Genomic DNA, 21,427 nt, shown 5'->3' with positions numbered 1-21,427 from the left:
ATGCCCGGAGCCTGTGCTCCGCAACGGGAGAGGCCACAACAGAGGGAGGCCCGCATACCACAAAAAAAAAAAAAAAAAAAAAAAAATTACAATTTTATTTTGAAGTAATCTCACTGGATATTAGTAAGTCAAAAGCTCAATATTATTTTCTTCAAAATTGGCTTACGCAATTGGACACACAACACACAAAAGGGGAGGAAAGAAACCCTACATGTGTCATCAATTTATGTTGTTCATTTGTTAGGTGTTTTTTAGAAAGCTGACATTTATGGAACATTTTCCATGTGCCAGGCATTGTGTGAAACGTTTTATGTATTATCTTATGAAATATTTGAGCTGTCACTGTGACAGAGCTACTCTTCTTAGATTCATTTTGCAAAGGATAGGCTCAGCAGTGCTTTTTAGCAACAACAATGTAGCAGCTAAAGTTTATTAAGCACCTAAAGTGTTCCAGACATTGTTCTATGTGTTTTTATTTTTATTCACTCACTTAATCCTTAAGTCAATCACATGAGGTAGGTGCTACTCTTATGCCCTCATTTACATGAGGAAAATGCACTCAGTCTCACTTCTGGTTTTCCACCTAGGAAGTGGCAAAGCCAGGCTTGGAATCCAGCATTCTGGCAGTCTGATTTTGTAGCCCATTGTCTTAACTGCCATCCTACTCCCCAAATTGCCAAGCTGGTACACCGTGGAGCCTGATTAGAACCCAGGCCCCCGACTTCAAAGTGTGGGACCTGAAGAATAATCTCAGCCATTTGGAAGAATGGAGAATGAGTTTATATTTTTTTCAAGTTTCCAGTTTTTAATTGTGAAAGAAATTGTGCTGAAAGAAATCAACTTAATTTGGCATTGTAAATATTTCTGTGATGTTCCTCCAGAATTACAACTGACAAACTTTTGAGATAGTAGACTTAGGTGCCCTGCTTAGTGTTAATTGTATTACTCTTATTAACGCCAGATCTTATTTTTCATATTTGGTCTGGCTCCTTAACTGGAAGATACAGTTGTAGAATATGTTTCCTAAAAGTCATTTTTAGTATAACTGAAGAGAAAGTGTTTGTACTACCCAGTGGCATGTTTAGCTAAGCCCTGGGGTACCACATTGGGTATAGAATGCTGAATTATATCTAGATTCAGTAAAGCGGCTTGTGCTTAGAATTGCCTCATTAGCATGCTTATCTTCAGGTTTCAATGACTCTTCCTACCTTTGGTGACAGATATTTGTGGCCAGGAAGTCAGTAGCAAAGAAGGGACTTATGTCATAAATATTCTGGTTCTAACTGATATCATATCTTACTATTTAGTGTTTTAAAATGTTTCTCTGCTCTGAAGGTGTTAAGCTTTCTAGATACAATCTGTCTTTTACAAAATTTCTGTACTACTTTTCTCTAAGTTTCCATTTTGGAGTCATGCACTCGCAATTATGCATACATATGTACATAATACATGAGTACGTACATGTAAGTTCCTGTCTCTCTGTTGTTTTATACTTTACAGTACTGTTTTTATACATAATAAGAAATAAGGTTTCACAATGGATTTCATTTTTCTTAGTATGGTATTTCAAATCTGAATTTTGGATTTCCTCAAACCTTATATATGGGCTTTACAGTTATATTTAATTTCTGTTAATTTGTATGAATCACAGGCACATTCCACAATTAGTGCGGTGTACTACGTGCCATCACTGGATTTTATTGACCAGATTATGACTTTAATTGTACATATGCACTCTTTATTACTCTTGGGATTAGAGGCCGTTCTGCTGTACTCACTCAGCCCTCTGTCACTCTCAGGAGTTTAAGGTCTCATGTTTAAAACTCCCAGCTGAGGTTCAGAAATAGCATCTCTAAGCTGGCATTGCAACATTGGATTGACTCTTTTCTGTACTTTAAATCTTTTTTTAAAAAAAGTTTAATGATATCTTTGGTGTCAGCTATAAGTTGTGAAATACCAGACATGGGCTTAATTGATGTTAATGTGATATATATCTATTTAATTTGTTTTTAAACCTCATATCATACTGTTAAAATAGCTGAGGTTCATCTCATTCTGAACTGATTCCCCCTGATGTTAATCCTCAAAACAAATGGAAAGTAGATAGGCCATTTTTATCCCTTGCAGAAGTAATCCCTTGGGAAGGGGTTTGGGTGGGGGCGGGTCAATTAGCTGAATACTTGAAAATAATGTGTTCTTTTTTTGCAGTTTTTTTTTTTTTTTTTTTTGGTGGGGAGGGTCAACTGAAGGATAAGTGCTTGCTGAAAAATCTGTAATCCCATTAATTTATTTCTTACCTTATAATCATGGCACAAGTGAAAGTAGTCTTTTTGAAGATTTTTGTTGCTCATACTTTTGAACCTGGCTGAAAATTGGGCTTTAACAGTGCTGACTCTTGGGCACATCCCAGAAGTTTGTTCTATTAATTACTTTTTAATCAGATTATGATTTTATGATTTATTCCTTATCTGAAAAGCCAAATGTGGGAGAGAAGACAAATTGTGGTTATCTGAGGGGTTTTTTTAAATAAATTCTTTTTATCATTGTGCTCTGAATTCACAGCATTTTAAAAAAATTTATTTATTTTTAATTTTATTTATTTTTGGCTGCGTTGTGTCTTTGTTGCTCTGTGCGGGCTTTCTCTAGTTGCGGCGAGCCAGGGCTGCTCTTTGTTGCGGTGTGCAGCCTTCTCATTGCCGTGACTTCTCTTGTTGTGGAGCACGGGCTCTAGGCGCGCGGGCTTCAGTAGTTGTGGCACACGGGCTCAGTAGTTGTGGTGCGTGGGCTCAGTAGTTGTGGTTCGCGGGCTCTAGAGCGCAGGCTTAGTAGTTGTGGCGCACGGGCTTAGTTGCTCCTCGGCGTGTGGGATCTTCCCGGATCAGGGATCGAATCTATGTCCCCTGCACTGGCAGGCGGATTCTTAACCACTGCGCCACCAGGGAAGTCCCTATCTGAGGGTTTTGAATAGATGGCCTTTGTTTAGTTGAAATTGGTATTATTCGATAAAATTTCAAAAATTAATATTTCTAAAACTTTATTTTAGAATTTATTTTGTAAACGCTTTTAAAGTAGTTTTGAAGATGTGCCAAAAAAGTAAATGTAAGTCTTTCTATGCAGAAAATAGTTTTAATAGGAGTTATAAAATAGGGAATTGATTCCATACTGTATGTTGTAGATACTTGATAGATGTTTGTCAAATAAAGGATAACTTTTTGAAAGTACTTTTGGAAAGCACTCTACAGCCTACAAAACACTTATTCGTTTACTTCTCACTCAACCCCGTGCAGTACATTTTCTCAGTTTTACAGATAAAGGAAACTAATGCTCAGAGAAGTAAGTGGTTTGTCCAGTATCTCCTAGTAAACCATAAAGGTGTGATTCCATTTCAGAACTGGAGTCAAGGACAAAGTCCTTCCAGTGTTTCCCAAGGCCCAACATGATCTCCTACACTCCTCGTCCCTTACTCTTCTGACCCATCTCCCTACTTTCCACTCAGGCTCCAGCCATGTTCGCTTCTTTGCGGATCCTCAGATTCACCTGCACACCCCCTGCTGCCAGGGTACCTTTGCGTTTACTATCCCCCTGCTCAGGCACTCTCCCCGCAGATACCCTCTTGGCTGACTACCTCACCTCCTTCAAATATTTGCTCAAATGCCATCTTTCAGGTTAATATTACACTTAAAATCATACCCTCCAATCCAACATGCCTCATCTCCCTTGCCCTGTATGTTTTCCTCCAGAGCATATACCATACAATGTATTTATTATTTTTAGTTGCAGTTATTTGTGTCTTGCTGCTGGAGTGTAAAGCTCTGTGAGAGAAGGGGTTTTTGTCTCTTTTCTTCGTTGCGATATCCCTGCATTGCTTAGACCTCAGTGAGTGTTCAGTGAATATTTGGTGAATGAATGCAAAGCCTATGCTCTTTGCACCAGATGTCCCACTTTTCATTTATTAATGATACACTTGACAAAATTATTAGGATATTTTTGCTATGAAGGGCATTCCAAGTAATACTACTTCATTCGTTTTGTGCATTCACCTTCATTTTGAATATTTTTTTCTGTTGCATTTTTCTCTCATCCGTGAATATAAACCACTCTGTTTGTTTTTAAAAGTCAGCCAGATTTTTTTTTTTAGAAAGTAAGACATTATCTTTTTGGATATTAATAGGGGCAGATGGTTCAAAGAACTAAGGAATTGTGCATTTTTTAGTTAGGTTTTTGTCAAGTCAGCTGGACTTTTTTTTTTTTCTTTTTACTTTCATAAATGTATCATTAAAAACCATCCTATTTTAAAATTTTATTTCTTTCTAGTTTTTTTGAGATATAATTGACATATAACATTGTGTAAGGTTAAGGCATACAGTATGTTGATTTGATACACTCATATGTTGCCAAATGATTACCACCATGGTGTTAGGTAACACCTCCATCTGGTCACGTAATTATGATTTCTTTTTTGTGGTGAGAACATCTGAGATCTACTCTTTTAGCAACTTTCAAGTATATAATATAGCCCTATTAACTATAATCACCATACTGTCATCAGATCTCCCAAACCTATTCATCTTATAACTAGAAGTTAATACTCTTTGACCAACGTCTCTCCATTTCCTCTACCCTTCCACCCCTGGTAACCACCATTCTAGTCTCTGTTTCTAAGAGTTTGACTTTTTTAGATTTCACATATAAGCGGTATCCTACAATATCCATCTTTCTCTGTCTGACTTATACTTAGTCCATCTTAGTTTTAAAACTTGCATTTCATGACTTGGTATTATTAAAATATTAGGAAATAATTTATTCTATTAAATATGTTATATTAAACCTTTTTCTTCTATTCTTCAGTATAATTTTATTTCTAGAGGAATAAAGTTCTAATTTACAGTTAAAAATATGGGGAAATAAGATTCAATATGTAGAATTTATTGACTCAACCTGCATTTATTATGTGCCTACCATATTCTAGAAACTTCTTTTAGGGGCTGGGTATTAAAAGAACAAGACACATGATTCATTGGTTAAAAAAAAAAAAGGTCCCAATGTAATGTGGCAAGTCCTTGAATGGAGTTATGTATAAAGTTTTATGAGGATTTTTATGTTACAGGATTTCTAAGGGCTCCATGGTTGCCATAGAGTGAGGTACTCCTATACTAATGCAGGGTATATGATTATCTTCTCAGCTTTTACAGTCGTCTAAATATAATGGAAATTAGTACTGTCATTACAGCTGGATGTCTGTTATCCATGCTAGAAATGTTGGAACAAAGGAGTGATGTGGCTCAGAGATTCCCAAATACAGACTAGTGGAAAAGTTGTTACTGGTACTGGGCAAAGTGATAAAGAAGTAGAAGGAAAGCAAGATCGAGAGAAAACACATCTCTGTGTGTGGATGTGCTCGCATGTGTGCAGGCGTGCCCGCATGTGTACCTATGTGTAGAGGATTGCCACCCTCCTTTTTAAGGAAGGATTTCTAGGTTTGTCCTTTCTCTTCTTTTACTATCCTAAAGGTCCTTTTGTTTTATGAAATTATAGTGGAAATCGGTGGTGGCTAGTTATTATTTTAATTCCTTTTCCTGAAATAAAAAAAAGTCAACCTGCTCTTTTTAATAACTTTACTGGTAAAATCCTCAGAGGGAGCCACTGTCAGGGATACTTTAGAACACTGTATAATTAATTCTTGCAGCCCTTATTTATTTATTTTTTTTGGTATAGCCCGGCATGCTTCAGGAATTCCTTATATTCAAAAGGCCCTGGTCCCTATCCTCCTGCTGTCTCACCTCTGCAAAGAAGCCCGTAGGTGATGAATTGATAGTAGAGAGATTGACTGTGTTAGAAGCTGTGGTGGCTTCTATCCTGTTGATAAGTTTGGTGGCAGGAAAGTAATCCATACCTATAATTAGGAATTGATCAATTTTTAAAAATAAATTTATTTATTTATTTTAAAAAGAATTTTTGGCTGTGTTGGGTCTTCGTTGCTGTGCGTGGGCCTTCTCTAGTCGCGGCGAGCGGGAGCTACTCTTCGTTGTGGTGCACGGGCTTCTCATTGCGGTGGCTTCTCTTGTTGCGGAGCAGGGGCTCTAGGCGCGCAGTCTTCAGTAGTTGTGGCACGCGGGCTCAGTAGTTGTTGCTCGCGGGCTCTAGAGCTCAGACTCAGTAGTTGTGGCGCACGGGCTTAGTTGCTCTGCGGCATGTGGGATCTTCCTGGGCCAGGGCTCGAACCCGTGTCCGCTGCATTGGCAGACAGATTCTTAATCACTGTGCCACCAGGGAAGCCCCTAGGCATTGATCAATTTTTAAATGTTTTATTTTTCTTGTCCTGACAAGTTTCAATGACCACCTTGGCATTAGAAGGTAAAGCATGAGGAAGAATTATGAAAGGTTGGAAACAGAAAAATTTATTCGAAATGTGTATGTGTGTGTGCATGTGTGTGTTTCATATTTATTCTGATTAGAACATAGTGTCAAAACAATGTGAAAGCTCTGAATCCTGTGATTTTGACGCTGAGGCCACTATTCTGCGTTAGTGGCCACCTTTGGGTTTTGCTTATAAACTGGAGTGTACATATTTGTCAGCTTTTGGGAAAGGATAACTTAAGAGATCCATGAAAGAATAATAATACATGTTGATTGTCCAAGCTGGGAGGAATCATTAATATATTATTATTATTTAAAACTTTAATTTACCCACCTGCTATCGTTCATTCATTTAAGGCTAATTTTGTGCTGTTTAAGTTTTTTTTTGCGGTACGCGGGCCTCTCACTGTTGTGGCCTCTCCCGTTGCGGAGCACAGCCTCCGGACGCGCAGGCCCAGCGGCCATGGCTCACGGGCCCAGCCGCTCCGCGGCATGTGGGATCCTCCCGGACCGGGACACGAACCCGTGTCCCCTGCATCGGCAGGCGGATTCTCAACCACTGCGCCACCAGGGAAGCCCTGCTGTTTAAGTTTTAAAACGTGTAAATACTTGGCAGAAAAGTCAATCAAATTTTCCTTTAGTTTCAGATTACATCTTTTCTTAAACAAATAACCAGCCATGACAGTTTACCCATTGCTCGAGTGGTGGTGGTGGTGGTTGTTAGCTGCTACCATTTATCACAGTCATCATCATCATCATCATCATTATTGTTATTGGTGAGGGCACTGGAGTAAGACTACCTGGGTTCAGATTCTAGCTGCGGTCCTTAGTAGTGTGTGATGTTGGGTAAGCGACTTAGCCGTCTGGGCCCCTTTTTTTTCATCTGAAAAACTGGGATATTAATAGTGGCCACTCATAAGGTCTTCTGAGGATTAAAAGGGATAACGTGTGTCAGGAGCTTAGCACAGTGCTTTGCAATAGTAAATGTTCGTTAACATTGTCATCATTCTTTTTACCTTGAAATATCAGTACTGGCCTTATCTGCTTTACGGTTTGTTGTTTAATTAATACACCTTGGTTTCCTTCTTTTGATACTATTTTTATTGGTGTAGTAGTTCTATGAGACATGTTTTGACCCTAAAAAAAAGGTATATGCTAACAATCAGCAAAGTGTTTTTCGATCTTCCTAATAGACTGCGAAGAGTTCTAAAAGCAGCCAATTCTACATTCACATATTTATAGCCAAGGCAAAGAAGGAATGCTTTCACTGTTGTAGGTGTTGCCAGGGACCTGCCTTTGCTTGAAAACCAAAAATTTTCACTGTTAGCTTTAAATAAACTGAGAAAGAGAATTTCAAAGGTGAAGGAGATGAAAGAAGGATTTTAAAAGTTATTACTTTAAAAACAGTGGTTTTCAGCTGTGGTCACACATTGAAATCACATGAGCTGCTTCTATAAAATACAAATACCTTGTAGTGGAAACACACCACCACTACCACCACTATCATCAACAACAAACTTTTTTGGAACCCCTATTTTGAATACAGTAATAAAGTAATTGGAATGGTCAGGTATTTAATACTTATTTTAGCTCACATGTCAGTTTCTTATTTGCTTATTAACGTGGAACTATCTTGTGTAACCAACATGGTATACTTGTGTTCAGTTCATAGTACATGAAGCCTAATTTTCTTCTCTGATTCATTGTAAGGATTTATAGTGGTCTTCTTGTTTTAATGAAATATTGTTGGCTATGTCTGTGATTTTTTTTCTCAAGTGTCAAAAGCAATTCCTAATGGAAGCATAGTTCCACAAATAAAATAGGATTCTTTTTAGATTTTTTGAAATAGGTATGACAAAAAGGGAATGCTACCTGTTGTATCTATGTTTAGAAGTAAAGTTGGTGGCAAGGGTTTAGACAGACCACATGGACAGGCTATTAGGCATTTTACCACATGTTTTAACATACAACACTTTAGTCCTTCAAGGCTAAGTCAACTTAGTATTTTAGTGCTAAGCTCTTCTCAGTGCTGTGAGACTAATTTTCTGTAAATATATTCTCATATGCATATGCAGGTACAATTTTCATTGACTTTGTTGAAGTTTTGGAGGGTCGTTTGTGAGGGACTGATCGCATACTTGGATGGGGATGTGTTCACCTTAAGGAAAGTTCTAAAGGATGAGGTGGAAGGGATCAAAGACCACATTTACATGCTCAATCTCTGCAGGTACCTTTATTTTTGGTGAGAATAGGGGAAATGGATGTAGAAGGGCTAAGTGTGTAATATCGTAGGGCATTTTCAGGTGAAAAGCATTGTTAATTTAGAAGAATATTTTTTCCATTTCTTTTGAATGGGAATAACCAGCTATAAATATTGTTCATCAGGAGCTCAATGTTACTGCTTAGCTTCCAATGCAAACATGACCATTTTATGGAAATTTTATCTATATACATTTAAACAGTTTATGTGTAAATAACTTAACAGCCCACATTCTTTTTTTAAACCTATCTGCTTTCTTCCTGTGATATTGTGTCTAATCAATTTAATGTCGTGGGCCTTCTTTATTTCCTCGGTTGGCACATTTGCAGGTTGCAATGATTTTCAACAATTTCATTTGACTGGAGTCCCAGAGCACCAAACCCAAAGGACATTGGGCTTATGTCTTATTTCTTGTACCTTTGCTACTTTCTGCTTTGCAAAGTCTTGACTGAGTCAGGCCCCAAGGGAAGATGGGCTGATATTGGATCCATGACTGTATGCCCCAAACTTTAGATGGGATGGAACAATGAAAGCTCTTGATTAGGGAGGAAGGAGCTTCTCCCAGTTGTAAACAAATAAATAATAAATAAACAACCAGCCCTTAAAATCATAATGAGGGTGAGGGGACGGGTGTGTGTGTGTGTGTGTGCGTGTGCACGCGTGCACACATGTGTGCTTGTGTAACTAAATGTGTATAACGCCTGTTGACTGTTCTTTAGACACAGGAGAATCTTTGTCCCTTAATCTGTACTTGCATCCTCCCTCTACTGTTGAATTCTGTGCCCATTTTTCCATTACCTTTTGCACTTGTAAATTTTAAAATTATTTGGGTATGAACACCTTGGAGGTGAGAGTAATCATTTCCCCAACTTACTGATGAAAATTGATAGGAGGCTGTTGAGAGATGGTGATAGAAAAGCACGTGTGAGAAAATGACTAATGCTGAAAAGGAAAGAGAAGGACAATACGGTGAGAAATGCAACTGCCAAGAGCATCGACCATTTAGCTGGTCAGTACATTATTTCCTTGGGTGAGAAACATATTCTGGAAATTAAATTAATTCTAAGAGTTTTTCCAGAGCAGTGGAATCTGACCTTATGGAATCTTATCAAGCTGTGATCATTAGACCAGTTACTCTCCCCTTTAAATGAATACTAACATTGGATGGATGTGTTGTTGTGCTAATGACCTGCATGGTATTATATAACCACTTACCGATTCCTCATTATTTATGGTTATGATTCTGTGGGATCCCTCGCCTGCTGTTAGGGACGGCCTGCGCAGGACAGAGGTTTCCAATGGAAGAGAGATGACACAAGCATCCATCGCCTGGTTTGCTTTGGGATTCTGCGATGACCCTTAATTTTTCTAGTTTACATTTATTTTGAATGTCTATATATTTTTTTCCTTCATCTAAGTTACTAAACATTTAGATTTTCAGGTGGCTTGGATTTGGGAGGTGGGTAGCTTTGAGTTGTTAAAATCTAGTGTTACTGCATGTGGTCACAATGTACTGCTTGTCTGATTTCTTCTTTTTGTCATTTATGAGATTCTCTTTATGGCCTAGTACCTGATACGTTTTACAAATGTTTCTTCTTTTTTTTAAACATCTTTATTGGAGTATAATTTCTTTACAGTGGTGTGTTAGTTTCTGCTTTGTAACAGGGTGAATCAGCTATACACAAATGTTTCTTTAAAAAGAATATTTGTATTGCTACTGGGACTGGTTCCATAGACATTAAACTTGTATCACTGGAACCTTCTGCACTACTCAGAGTGTTCCTTCTTTGATCCTGGCTGGTCCTACCTTCTCACATTCTACTTTTTTTATATCCCACTGGGTCTATGGAAATGAGGGCAAGGAGGGTGGGAGCAACACAGCTATGTGGGGCAGTCTGAGGGCCAAACATTATAGGAAGAGCCCTATGCTTGGACTGTTGTGAATTAGGTCCTCTTTCAGCACGAATGAAAACACAATTTTAAAAAGTTGTTATAATGAAATTGGCTCTTTGAGGACACCGTTCCCCTTTTTTCTTTTGGTCAGTCTTGATTACTTAAATTCTTTAATTTAGGTGAAGGAAGTTATTTTAGAGGAATTTAGTCAGTGATAAAGGATAAAGCATAGCTTGTTGCTGCATGTGTTAATTTCTGGGGAATGGGCTAGAGGGGTTCAGTAAGATACTTTATAATGAGGGCATGTTGGAAATTAATTGGCTGCTTTCTTTCTGTGTTCTTCCTCTTTTCTCTTTGTACATACCCTCTTTTATGGAATATGGTATTACTCTTGTGTTTCACTGAGTTTGATTGTTGCACAGTGATGAAGAGTTCAGGCTCTGGAGCCAGTTTGCTTGAGTGGGAATCCTGTCTCCACTGCTTGTTAGTTCTAAGACTCTGTGCAGGTCACTGACTCTCTCTGTGTCTTGGTTTTCTCATCTGTTAAATTGAAAATAGTACCTACTGCATAGGGTTGTTGTCGGGACTAAATAAGATCTAATATATGTAAAGTGCTTAGAATAGTACCCAGTAATAGTGCTCAATAAATGTAAGCTATTATCATTATTCCATTGGTTAGGTAGATAGCCTGCCTCACACTTGTCTATGACATTATATCAATTTGGATAAATAAAGAATAAATTTCAACTGTCTAACATAAAGAAAAAGAACTAAATGTTAACTGCCTGAATTTTTTTAAGTAGTCAAATGTGAATCTCTTGAGTATCACTGCAGTGACCACAAAGAGTAACCATTGTTGTCACTGCTTAAATGATGGTTTGCTTTTTGGAGGGAAAGCTATCATTTATAGATGCTTTTTTTTTTTTTGGCGAAACGCGGGCCTCTCACTGCTGTGGCCTCTCCCGTTGCGGAGCACAGGCTCAGCGGCCATGGCTCACGGGCCCAGCCGCTCCGTGGCATGAGGGATCCTCCCGGACTGGGGCACGAACCCGTGTCCCCTGCATCAGCAGGCGGACTCTCAACCACTGAGCCACCAGGGAAGCCCTATAGATGCTTTTATATATGCTGAGTTAAGGAGTTCTCCATGTACATGGTCTGATTTTTTTAAGCATTATTAAAGTTACTGTATCAAAAATAGGATTAATTAAAATTTGTCCTGAAGACTTTAATGTTACATTAATGAGCCTTTTCTTGTTCCCTGTGCAATGTCAAAACTCCCCTTCCGATTTGAGGTATGGAATCTGATTTAGAGCTTAGGAGACTTCAGTAATTAACCATGATGGTCGTGTACATATAATTAGCCACTGGTTAACGATATACAGTCATGTTGATAAGCAGCCTTGTTTAGTTTTTGTTTGTTTATGTAAATACCTGAAGCAAATAGCAATTAAAGGGAAAGCTTGGTTTGTCTAACTTTAGTTCTTATAAAGCTTAAATGTTTTGGAAATGATTAAGTCTAGGGTAATAGAATAAGACATATGTCATGGCTGAACTCAAATCCCCAATTCTTTGACTATAAGATACATTAGGCCTTTGGGGATTTATGGGGTGGTGATGGAAGGGGCAACTCATTTCTAAATATGTAACTTGTTTTTGCTGAGAGTAGCAGTGCTGCTATATACCTTTAAAAACATCGACTACTTCTTGTTCCCTTTTATCTGGTAGGGAAATGCTATACTTTCAGATGCTCATTGCATGTCATCTAGGCTTACCCCAAAGTTGATGTCAGTAGGTGGTGTTTTGGGGGAATTATCCATGAGGTCCTGGGTACATGGGCTGGCGCTTGGGTTGTGGGCTGTGGGGAGGCAAGGGGGTTGTGGAGAGGAGTCATGTGGATCCTGTGACTAGGAATCTAGCCCTCTCTCCCTGCTGCTGGTGGCTGTAAGACGGGTGCTGTTAGCCGTTGCACTTACCTTCAGGGAGCAGGTGGCCCACGCTGTGAGGCCACTGTAAAGCATTTACTGGGAGGCTGGCAACTGAGGATGGTAGCAAGTGACAGACCAAACATTGTTCAAGTCCTTCTTGAGTAATACAGAAGGAATGTGGGAGTGTGGTTAGAGACCCAGGTGCTGAGCCCAGCTTCATAACTCATTCATTGTAGGACCTCCATGATTGTCTCTAATTTTCTTTGTGAAAAATAGAGAATAATAATATGATGCCACCTGCTAACCTCAAAGAGTGTTCTGAGGATTGATAAGTTAATTGCCTTGGATGAGGGCAGCAGAGGTTCTCTTGTTATAATTTCATCGCCTTTCCAGAGAAGCTCCAGTTTGGTGGAATAAAGTAGTGGAAAGAAGATAGGAGTGGAAAGAGCTATCGACAACTTAGTTGGTGTCTTTCAAGTCTAACTGTAGGTCAGGTTTCCATTCTCGCTAGGGAATTTTAGTGTAAAATTTCTACATATTTTTTAGAAACGACACCAAACCAAATGTCTGACCTGCTGCCTGTAGGAAAAGAACAGATGTTTATTCTGAGAACACATTAATAAAAAATGTTAGTGGTTTTCTCCCATCGTAAAGGAAGAAGATGGGTCAAAAGGGAGAGCCTAGATTTTAGTAGAGTTTGCTCGCATTGTCCCATTACTGATGTGCCCTTTTTGAGAGAGTTGGTATTGCTTGATTTTGTTGATTTTTTTGAGTTTCTTTGACAAAGAAGCTTCATAGATATCAAGCCAAAACAAAACAAGAAATATAAACTCACACACCCAACAGTTGCTTTAAATACCAAGGATGTCAGCATGAAATTAAAATGAATCAACTGACATTTCTGCTTTGAAATTTTTTTTAGTAAAATTAATTTAAACCAACAGTGAAAACTTCTGTGTCTACCTTATAATGGAAAGTTTGACCTTTTTCAGTGTTTTTGGCTTAAGGGTGTTGACATTGGGGTGTTTTTGGTTAAAATTTATTTCAACTCTCTAACAGCTCTTGGGATTTTGGTCAATCTTTGGTGGCTGAATAGCAAATGCTGTCAATTGTGTTGGTACCATGTAGTTTCCAAAGACAAGGTCTCTGAAGTAGTGGATATGGTATCCCCTCCTGCCCATGTGTAACTGTTTAAAAGAACACTGTTGTCATGTGAATTCTTATTTTTTTGAGCTTGCTTTTGAAGTTAACTTTCACAGAGAATTCCTGTTACCTAGAAATTGATGACAGACTTACACCATTTCCTTTTTTTTTCTTAGACGTTCCATCCTCAGAGCAGCCTGAACTGTTCCTAAAGAAACTTCAGCAGTGCTGTGTCATTTTTGACTTCATGGACACGCTATCTGATCTTAAAATGAAAGAATACAAGCGCTCCACTCTTAATGAACTGGTGGACTACATTACAATAAGCAGAGGCTGTTTGACAGAGCAGACTTACCCTGAAGTAGTTAGAATGGTGAGTTTCTTTTTTTCGCCGCGGACACATTTAAGCACCGTCCTTAGGGACTCACAGGTGTATTTACTGCAGGGTCAGGTCACTGGAGGTCACCTCCACAAATGAGAGCCAACCTTCTGAGAGCTAAGCACAAGTAGTCGGCACAATACTAAAATTTGAAGAGCATGATTTCATGAGAATGAAATCCAGAACTTTTCACCTACAACAGTATTGGAGGAATCAGTGACTTCAAAATACGAAGCAAAGATTGCCAGGGTGTTACTGGATTTCTGGCATTGGGAAAAGAAAAGACATAGGAGAATCAACAAAAGTTTTAGATCTGTGTTTGAAAAATATTCAAGCCTGTTGGATGTCTTGATTTTTTTTTTTCTCCCTATTCATTGTGGTATATTAGAAATGGCTTTAAGCTTAATGAAATCGTGATATGTAGAATCTAGGTAAAGCCTCTCTTGGCTTTATAAGCTAATCATTCTCTTTATAATCTTAAAAACAGGAGTGATGTCTTTCATTATTTTTGAACAGCGTCTTGTAATTTGTGTGGTCGTTAAGAGTTATGAGAAGAAACATTATTAGCATAATACGAGTAATTATGTTCTTGTTGTGTCAATAATTAAATTAGTTTTTCAGAAGCTGAGCCAAAATATAGTTTTCTGTTAGATTTCTGTGGGAGGGTTGCCTTCCTTGGCATCCTAGAAGATCTTGGATCTAGAGAGCACATGATATCTGGAGGAGGTGGGGCTGGTCTACTAACTCGAGAAGTTATGCTGAAGAGATCCAAGGGGGTCAGTGCATCATGGGAAGCCCACTGGGGAATCTCGCCCACACTCTGTGTACTGCGGAAAATGTACTTAGCCTTTCTTTTTCACTTTTATCACTTGTATTCAACAAATGCAGAAAAGAGACATCTGTGATGGGGTAGTTATGGTTAAAAATGAATAGTTCAGATTTGGGAAGGGACCTGAATTATCACAACTTGAGAAACTATGACAGATATATGAAGGTCATTTCAAAACAATGTCCAATATATTCCTCAGATCCATTTTGGAGTGTATATTGCGTTTGTTAATTTATAGGAACGTAAAACAAGGTTTTGTATGTTAACTGTTTATATTGTGGTTCTTGAGCAGTGGTTCTCAACCAGGGACGATTTTCCCTGCCAGGGCACCTTGGCATTGTCTGGAGACATTTTTGGCAGTCACAGCCAGGGGTGGGAGGTGGGGTGCTACCAGCATCTAGTGCGGAGAGGCCAGAAATGCTGTTAAACATCTTACAATGCACAGGACAGCATTGTACAACAATTTTGTAGATTGTTCTACAACAAAGAATTATCTGGCCCCAAATGTCAATGATGCCACTGTTGAGAAACCATGCTCTAGAGTTTGCATGTTCTCTAAACCTCTTACCCTGATACTTAGGATCTTCTCTAGCCCACCTGCCTTCTGCGGAGCACAGTCCCTTGGTTTTAACCTACCCATGTCCTGAGCTAACAGAGGTATCCACCGTTTATAAATTTCTTCTATATCTTTCCATGGATAGTCCGTGAATATTGAAGCATATACAAGCATATATGTATAAATATTGTTTTTTTGTAAACACACAAATGGTAGCATAGTATACACACTCTCTGTACCTTGCTTTTTTTTACTTAGCAGTATATAATGTACATCAGTACATATAAAGCTGCCTCATTCATTTTTATACCTGCATTTCGTTGTGTGGATGTGCCATAATTTATTTAACCACGACCCCATGAATATCCTTGTACACACCTCAGTTTGCCCTTGTGCGAGAACATCCGGGTATTTGTGGATTTGTTTTGTAATAGACCTTTTCCCTGTTCCTGGACCTTTGTGAATTCCCTGCCCTCCTGCCTTTAATTCTGAATCCCCCCTTCCTTTCAAGATCTAGCTTACAGTGCTACCACTGGTTCCTGAAAAGCCCAGAGTTTTCTCCTTCCTTCACTTCTACCACTTCTTGGCAACTCACCCTTTTAGAATTTGTTCATTTGCTGCCATTTAATCCTTTCCCATGTTTATCTGATTTTTCTAATTAGGCTGTAAGTACTCCTAAGCAGGAACTGTTCGAGTTGTCCTGCACATCTCTGTGGCCTCTGTAATACCACCTAGCCCAGGCCTACCTGGAGATTGTTGAATGAATAGATGAATTCCCTCTTAAAATAGGGGCATTTTAGGCTCTCAAATTAGGATGAAGATATTGGATGTCATTGGATTATATTCAGCTTTAAACCCAGTAGCTGGCATAATCCAAAAACCCATTCATTCCTGTGAACCAACTTGGTCCTAAACCAGCTTGAGTCTCTCAAAGGAGACCATTTTCTCTTCTTACCACCTCCCCCCATGCCCCTCTACCCCCTAAAAAGAACTTTAAAAAAAAGACTCCTGTCATTCGTGTGGGAATGTGTACTTTAAAATGTCCTTAAGCCCTGCTTTAGGAAGTATTGAATCTGTAGCATGCATGCTATTCTAGGGCATTAGATAATTGACTTTCTGGATGATAGTTTAGGGTTCTCAGAGGTGTAATTTATTTTTCATATTTTGTGATTTGTGACATTGCTACCTACTAATTTTGCATGGTTCCTAGACAATCTGGCATTTATAGAGAAGGAAGTAGCATGGCAGAGTAGAAAGAGAAAGGGCTTTGAAACCACACAAACCTGGGTTCAAATGCCAACTCCGGCCATACTTACTTGCTTCATCACTTCGGACAGAGCCCTCCATCTTTGGAGTCCTCAGTTTTCGTGAGGTGCTAAGAGGTGTGTGGCATTGGGGGGTGGGCGGCCACAGTCCCTCCTGCCCTGCTCCATGAATAGTCCACCTGAGGAAAATTGTGCTTTGTTTGTACATCAAGGTTCTCACCACCTCAGACACACATACAACCTAGTAAACCGGGATTTATGCCTCTTGAAGAGGGGTTGGAGCCAAGTCCCTCCTTGCCCTCTACTCCCTTCTGTGTGGCCGCCCGTGAGCCCTTGTGTGTAGAGATCCCCGCGCCAGTACTGCATACTTTCCTGATCGGTAACGCACCTACCTTTGGGGCATTTTGTGAGGATTGGCGATGATGTACGTAAAGCTCTTAGAACAGTCCCTAACACATGGCAAGCATTTAATCAATGAGACTGTTACTGTATTTTGTGATTTCATTATTAGATACTTGACTTTATAATCATTGGGGGAACCCAGAGTTCCTGTTTGTGGACTTAAAATGCTCTGTTAGCTCGATATGCTATATCCCATTGCCTCAGTGGTCCTCAAATTCTGTAGTTCCAATCCTGCCTGTTGAATAGTCACTGTGCCCACCTATTCCTCTTTCTTATTACTGTAAAATGAAACTGCTTCACTAGGATTAGTGAGGGAAATGGTAGTGCTTTTAATGAAATATCAATGAAGCCATAGCTAGGTTTTGCAAACCAGGATGAGTGATGACTTAAGATGGCATGTTCTGATGTCAGTATTATTACCAAAACCTGATGGGACTGTACTTTGAGAGTCGCTATGCCTGTTAGGGTGAGAAAAGAGTAGAAGATGAAAGTAATCTATGAGTGTGGAAACCATTTTTAGCATTTAAATAAAGTCTGGATACCACCTACAGACTCTTAGAATTAAGAAAGACAAATAACTCTTTTATGTGTAAACAAACAAAAAAAAAAATATAGCACCTAACTCACCTGCAGAAGGGTAGTGGAAAGAGCCCCAGATAGAGAAAGTAGAAGCCACTGTCCTCATTTCTCATCTTTCACTTAACTAGTGGTGAGACTTGGGTTCCTCTCTAAGCCCCAAGTCTCCGCTTGTAAATGCAGGGAGTTGGTGGTGGTCTCTCACATCCTTCCAGCTCTGAAAAATACTAGCTCTTTCGTCAACACAGTGTAAGAAATTTAGAATGAATTCTGCTGTTCTTTTTTTCTTTTCTATTATTATTATTATTGTTTTTGGCCATGCTGCATGGCATGCGGGATCTTAGTTCCCCGACCAGGGATTGAACCTGTGCCCCCTGCAGTGGAAGCATGGTGTCTTAACCACTGGACCGCCAGGGAAGTCCCTGGATTCTGCCATTCTTAAAGTTTACAGAACACGTCCAAAGTAGTTGCTTCTACTCTGTTAGTGGTTTCTTCCATGTGTTTCTTTCTCATGGGGTCACATCCGATAGAAAAATGAGAACCAGGACTGTTAGTTCCTTAGGCTTTGGCACATTTTGCCATGTATCATCTCAAGTGTCAGGCTTCTGTCTTTGAGGCAGTATTTTTACCACATTATGCTTATGTTTTGTTTCTGGTTCTGTTGCCATGCATCCATTTAAAAGATTTTTTAGAATTTCTAGCTCTCCAGGTAATCTTGGGTTAATTTTTTTTTTTTTTTTTTTACTCAAACTTAAACCGTATTTTATACTCTTTATATTCACACATCTTCCTTTTCAAAATAGTCTCTTTGGGGGATAGTTCAAATGTGAGAGGAAATCTTAACGGGTGACATCATTTTAATTAATTCCAAGTAATGTTTATTGAGTGATTTAGAGCCATGTTTTTACATTTTGATGATTAAAAAAAGACAGGACCCTGCTCTGTCAACAAACTCACAGTCTGGTAGAGAGGGCACTCATGTGAACAAATAATAAAATATGTCATACGTGCATTAATAGAAGTATGTAGAAGGCAGGGAAGGAGTAGAGCAAAAGGGGGGTTAATTCGAGGAAGGTAGGGGTGGTCAAGGAAGGCTTTACAAAGTGAGGAAAGCCCGAGTATTAAAAGGTGAAAACATGTTTTCCAGGGGCTGAAATAGTGTCGAAATGAAAAAGAGAATTACATGATGCAAAGGAATTCCCAAACCGCATGATATATTCAGAGGAACACAAGCAGTGCTGTGTTGTTACAGCATTAAGTGCGCGTGTGTGTGTTGGGGAGTGAGAGGAGGTGAATGATGGCAGTTGAAGATGCAGATGTGGACCAGAAGATCCTGAAAGAACCTCACAGACAGTGGATGATCATTGAAAAGTTGTAAGCAGGGGAGTGACACGGTCAGATTTGTACTGTAATGGCAGTGAGCCAGGTAGATTGGAGGGGGCTGAACTTGAAGGCAGAGAGGAATTGATTTAGGAGCCTGTTGTATTAGAGAAGTTGTAGAGGGCCTAAACCAAGCACGGGGTGACAGTAGAGAAGATGAGGAAAGGATGGCATTTAAGACTCACTAGGAGGTAAAATTGAAGGCACTTAAGATTTGCATTGATGTTTGGAGTGAGAGAGAGAGAGAGGAAGGAGTCTAGGATAGCTTTGGGAATTAGGTAGTCGTGGTGCTCCTATTTGAGAAAGGTACAGCAGGAAGGGGGGCAGGTTTTTTGGGTGGAAGCTGAGTTGATTTTTGATATGTTAACTTTGAGGTTACAGGAGTCCTAGATGGGAAAGTTGGAGATTGAGATTGGTAATTATTAGCATGAGAGTAGAGCAGGGGAGAAAGAGAACAATACTGGGACCCCAGGTGATACAGAGAATCGTTGTGTTTCAGTGCAGTGGTTCGGGGGAGGTAGTGGGTTGTATGTGAAACATGAGGAAGTTGAAATGACGGCTGTAGATAATGACTGCACGTACAGCGGTGGAATCTCGGGTGTACTGTCCTCATTAGAGTAAAACCGTATCACTTCTTTCCTGCACAAAGTATATCTTGTTGCACTGGTCGTTTGCTGTTATTATTTTCATATTTTCTCTTTATATCTTGGCTTTTCTTGATTTCAGAGTCTGCCCTCCTCCTACCTCATCCGTGGTTAAATCTCTGTATATCTCAAACTGTAGAATATATGATTTTCCAAAGCGGATGTAGTTTTAAGATAAAATATGTTGTACACTTTTTCTTCTTTTTTCTATTGAAATCTTTCCTTGAGTCCTTTGTATTGTTTCTTGGCCACACATTAGCTTCGTTTTTTCCCACTCTCAAATTATATCCTGTCACTTGGTTATCTAAGTGCTTTATCTTTCATACATTCTGTGACTTAACTGGAAATCACAGCTCTGGTTAGCCTCTTAATAGGATAATATGGTTTTGTAGAAAAATATGAAGTCGCAATTAAAGGTCTCAGGGTCTGCCTACACAGACTCTTAGGAATGCTTTGTTAACTTCATTGCACCCTCTCTTGGCTAAAGGATGGAGGATTTCTTTTCATAAAATAACAGCTATCTAAAGGTAGCCTTGGGAATGATAACTACCAGGGGGGAATATGAAATTTCCATTTTTCATCCTCCTGCATCTGGTAAGGAATATAACTATACATCCCGGGCAGAATTTGCCTTGGAAGCGACTCTTTAGGCCCAAAGGAGATAAGATCTTTTGGTGTGAGCCATTGGATGTGGGATGGGGGAAGGAGGGCTGCTTACAAGATTGGAAATATAAATAATGGGAAAGAATTGAGTGACATCTGGGAAAGTCATTTAGGAAGTGATGAACTTATTGGAGAATTTTTAAGGATAGGATAAGTCTAAAAGATAGGAACTAAGAATTAAATTAGAAAAAGAATTCCTTGGTACTTTGAAAAGAATTTAAGGTTATGATGATGAAGATTACCAAAAGATATTTTTAGAATGAGGTCAGAAAGAATTGCTGCTCAAGGTTAGGAACAGATTGTTACCATTTGTAATTTATCAGAGGGTAGAGAAACTGGCAGGCGCTCTGTCCTTTCCTTAAACTATCACTCTGTGCTACTTCAGTTAGTGCTCATTTAACAATATTCATTTAGCATCTTTGGGTGTCCATCAGTTGGTTTCATGGGGGTCAGTGGACCTCCTGATGTTGCATGCAAAATTTTGTGTGTTTTGCCTATTTTTGTGGGAGAAGATCTGTAGCTTTTGATTAAATTTTCAAAGATATAATCTGACTCCAAAATGGTTTAAGCTCGATTTTTACATATGCAGTGCTCTGCTTGATGCTGCTCTGTTGGAAAATATAGGATGAGATTGGAAAGGAGCAGCGTCTTCCCATTTATGACAGTAAGTAAAGATGAAAAATGAAGTTGTAAGAATGATTTCACCAATGAAACCATCCGGGCCTGGAGTTTTCTTTATGGGAAGGTTTCTGGCAGTGAATTCTTTTTTTTTTTTTTTTTTAATTTATTTTATTGAAGTATAGTTGATTTACAATGTTGTGTTAATTTCTGCTGTACAGCAAAGTGATTCAGTTATACATCTATATATATATATATATATATATATATATATATACACACATTCTTTTCCATACTCTTCTCCATTACGGTTTATCACAGGATATTGAATATAGTTCCCTGTGCTATACAGTAGGACCTTGTTGTTTATCCATTCTATATATAATAGTTTGCATCTGCCAATCCCAAACTCCCAATCCATCCCTCCCAGACCCCCTCAATTTCTTTTTTTTTTAACATCTTTATTGGAGTATAACTGTTTTACAATGGTGTGTTAGTTTCTGCTTTACAACAAAGTGAATCAGTTATACATATACA

General features: G+C 38.9%; 1 protein-coding gene across 3 annotated transcripts in view; it reads left to right on the top strand.

The window, feature by feature from the left end:
- The window catches only part of PPP2R5E (protein phosphatase 2 regulatory subunit B'epsilon), a 161,238-nt gene that overhangs the window by 64,690 nt on the left and 75,121 nt on the right, over positions 1-21,427 (top strand). For all 3 annotated transcript variants that reach the window (XM_024134440.3, XM_028495979.2, XM_024134439.3), the window contains exon 3: positions 13,755-13,951. In XM_024134440.3, the coding sequence (XP_023990208.1) occupies positions 13,755-13,951 (197 nt within the window). The remainder of the gene's footprint in view (positions 1-13,754; positions 13,952-21,427) is intronic.

Source organism: Physeter macrocephalus, chromosome 11 (genome assembly GCF_002837175.3).
Source record: "Physeter macrocephalus isolate SW-GA chromosome 11, ASM283717v5, whole genome shotgun sequence".
NCBI classification, from domain to species: Eukaryota; Metazoa; Chordata; class Mammalia; order Artiodactyla; family Physeteridae; genus Physeter; species Physeter macrocephalus.
The sequence above is the reverse complement of the archived record's forward strand: the minus strand, read 5'-3'. Positions and strand labels throughout refer to the sequence as shown.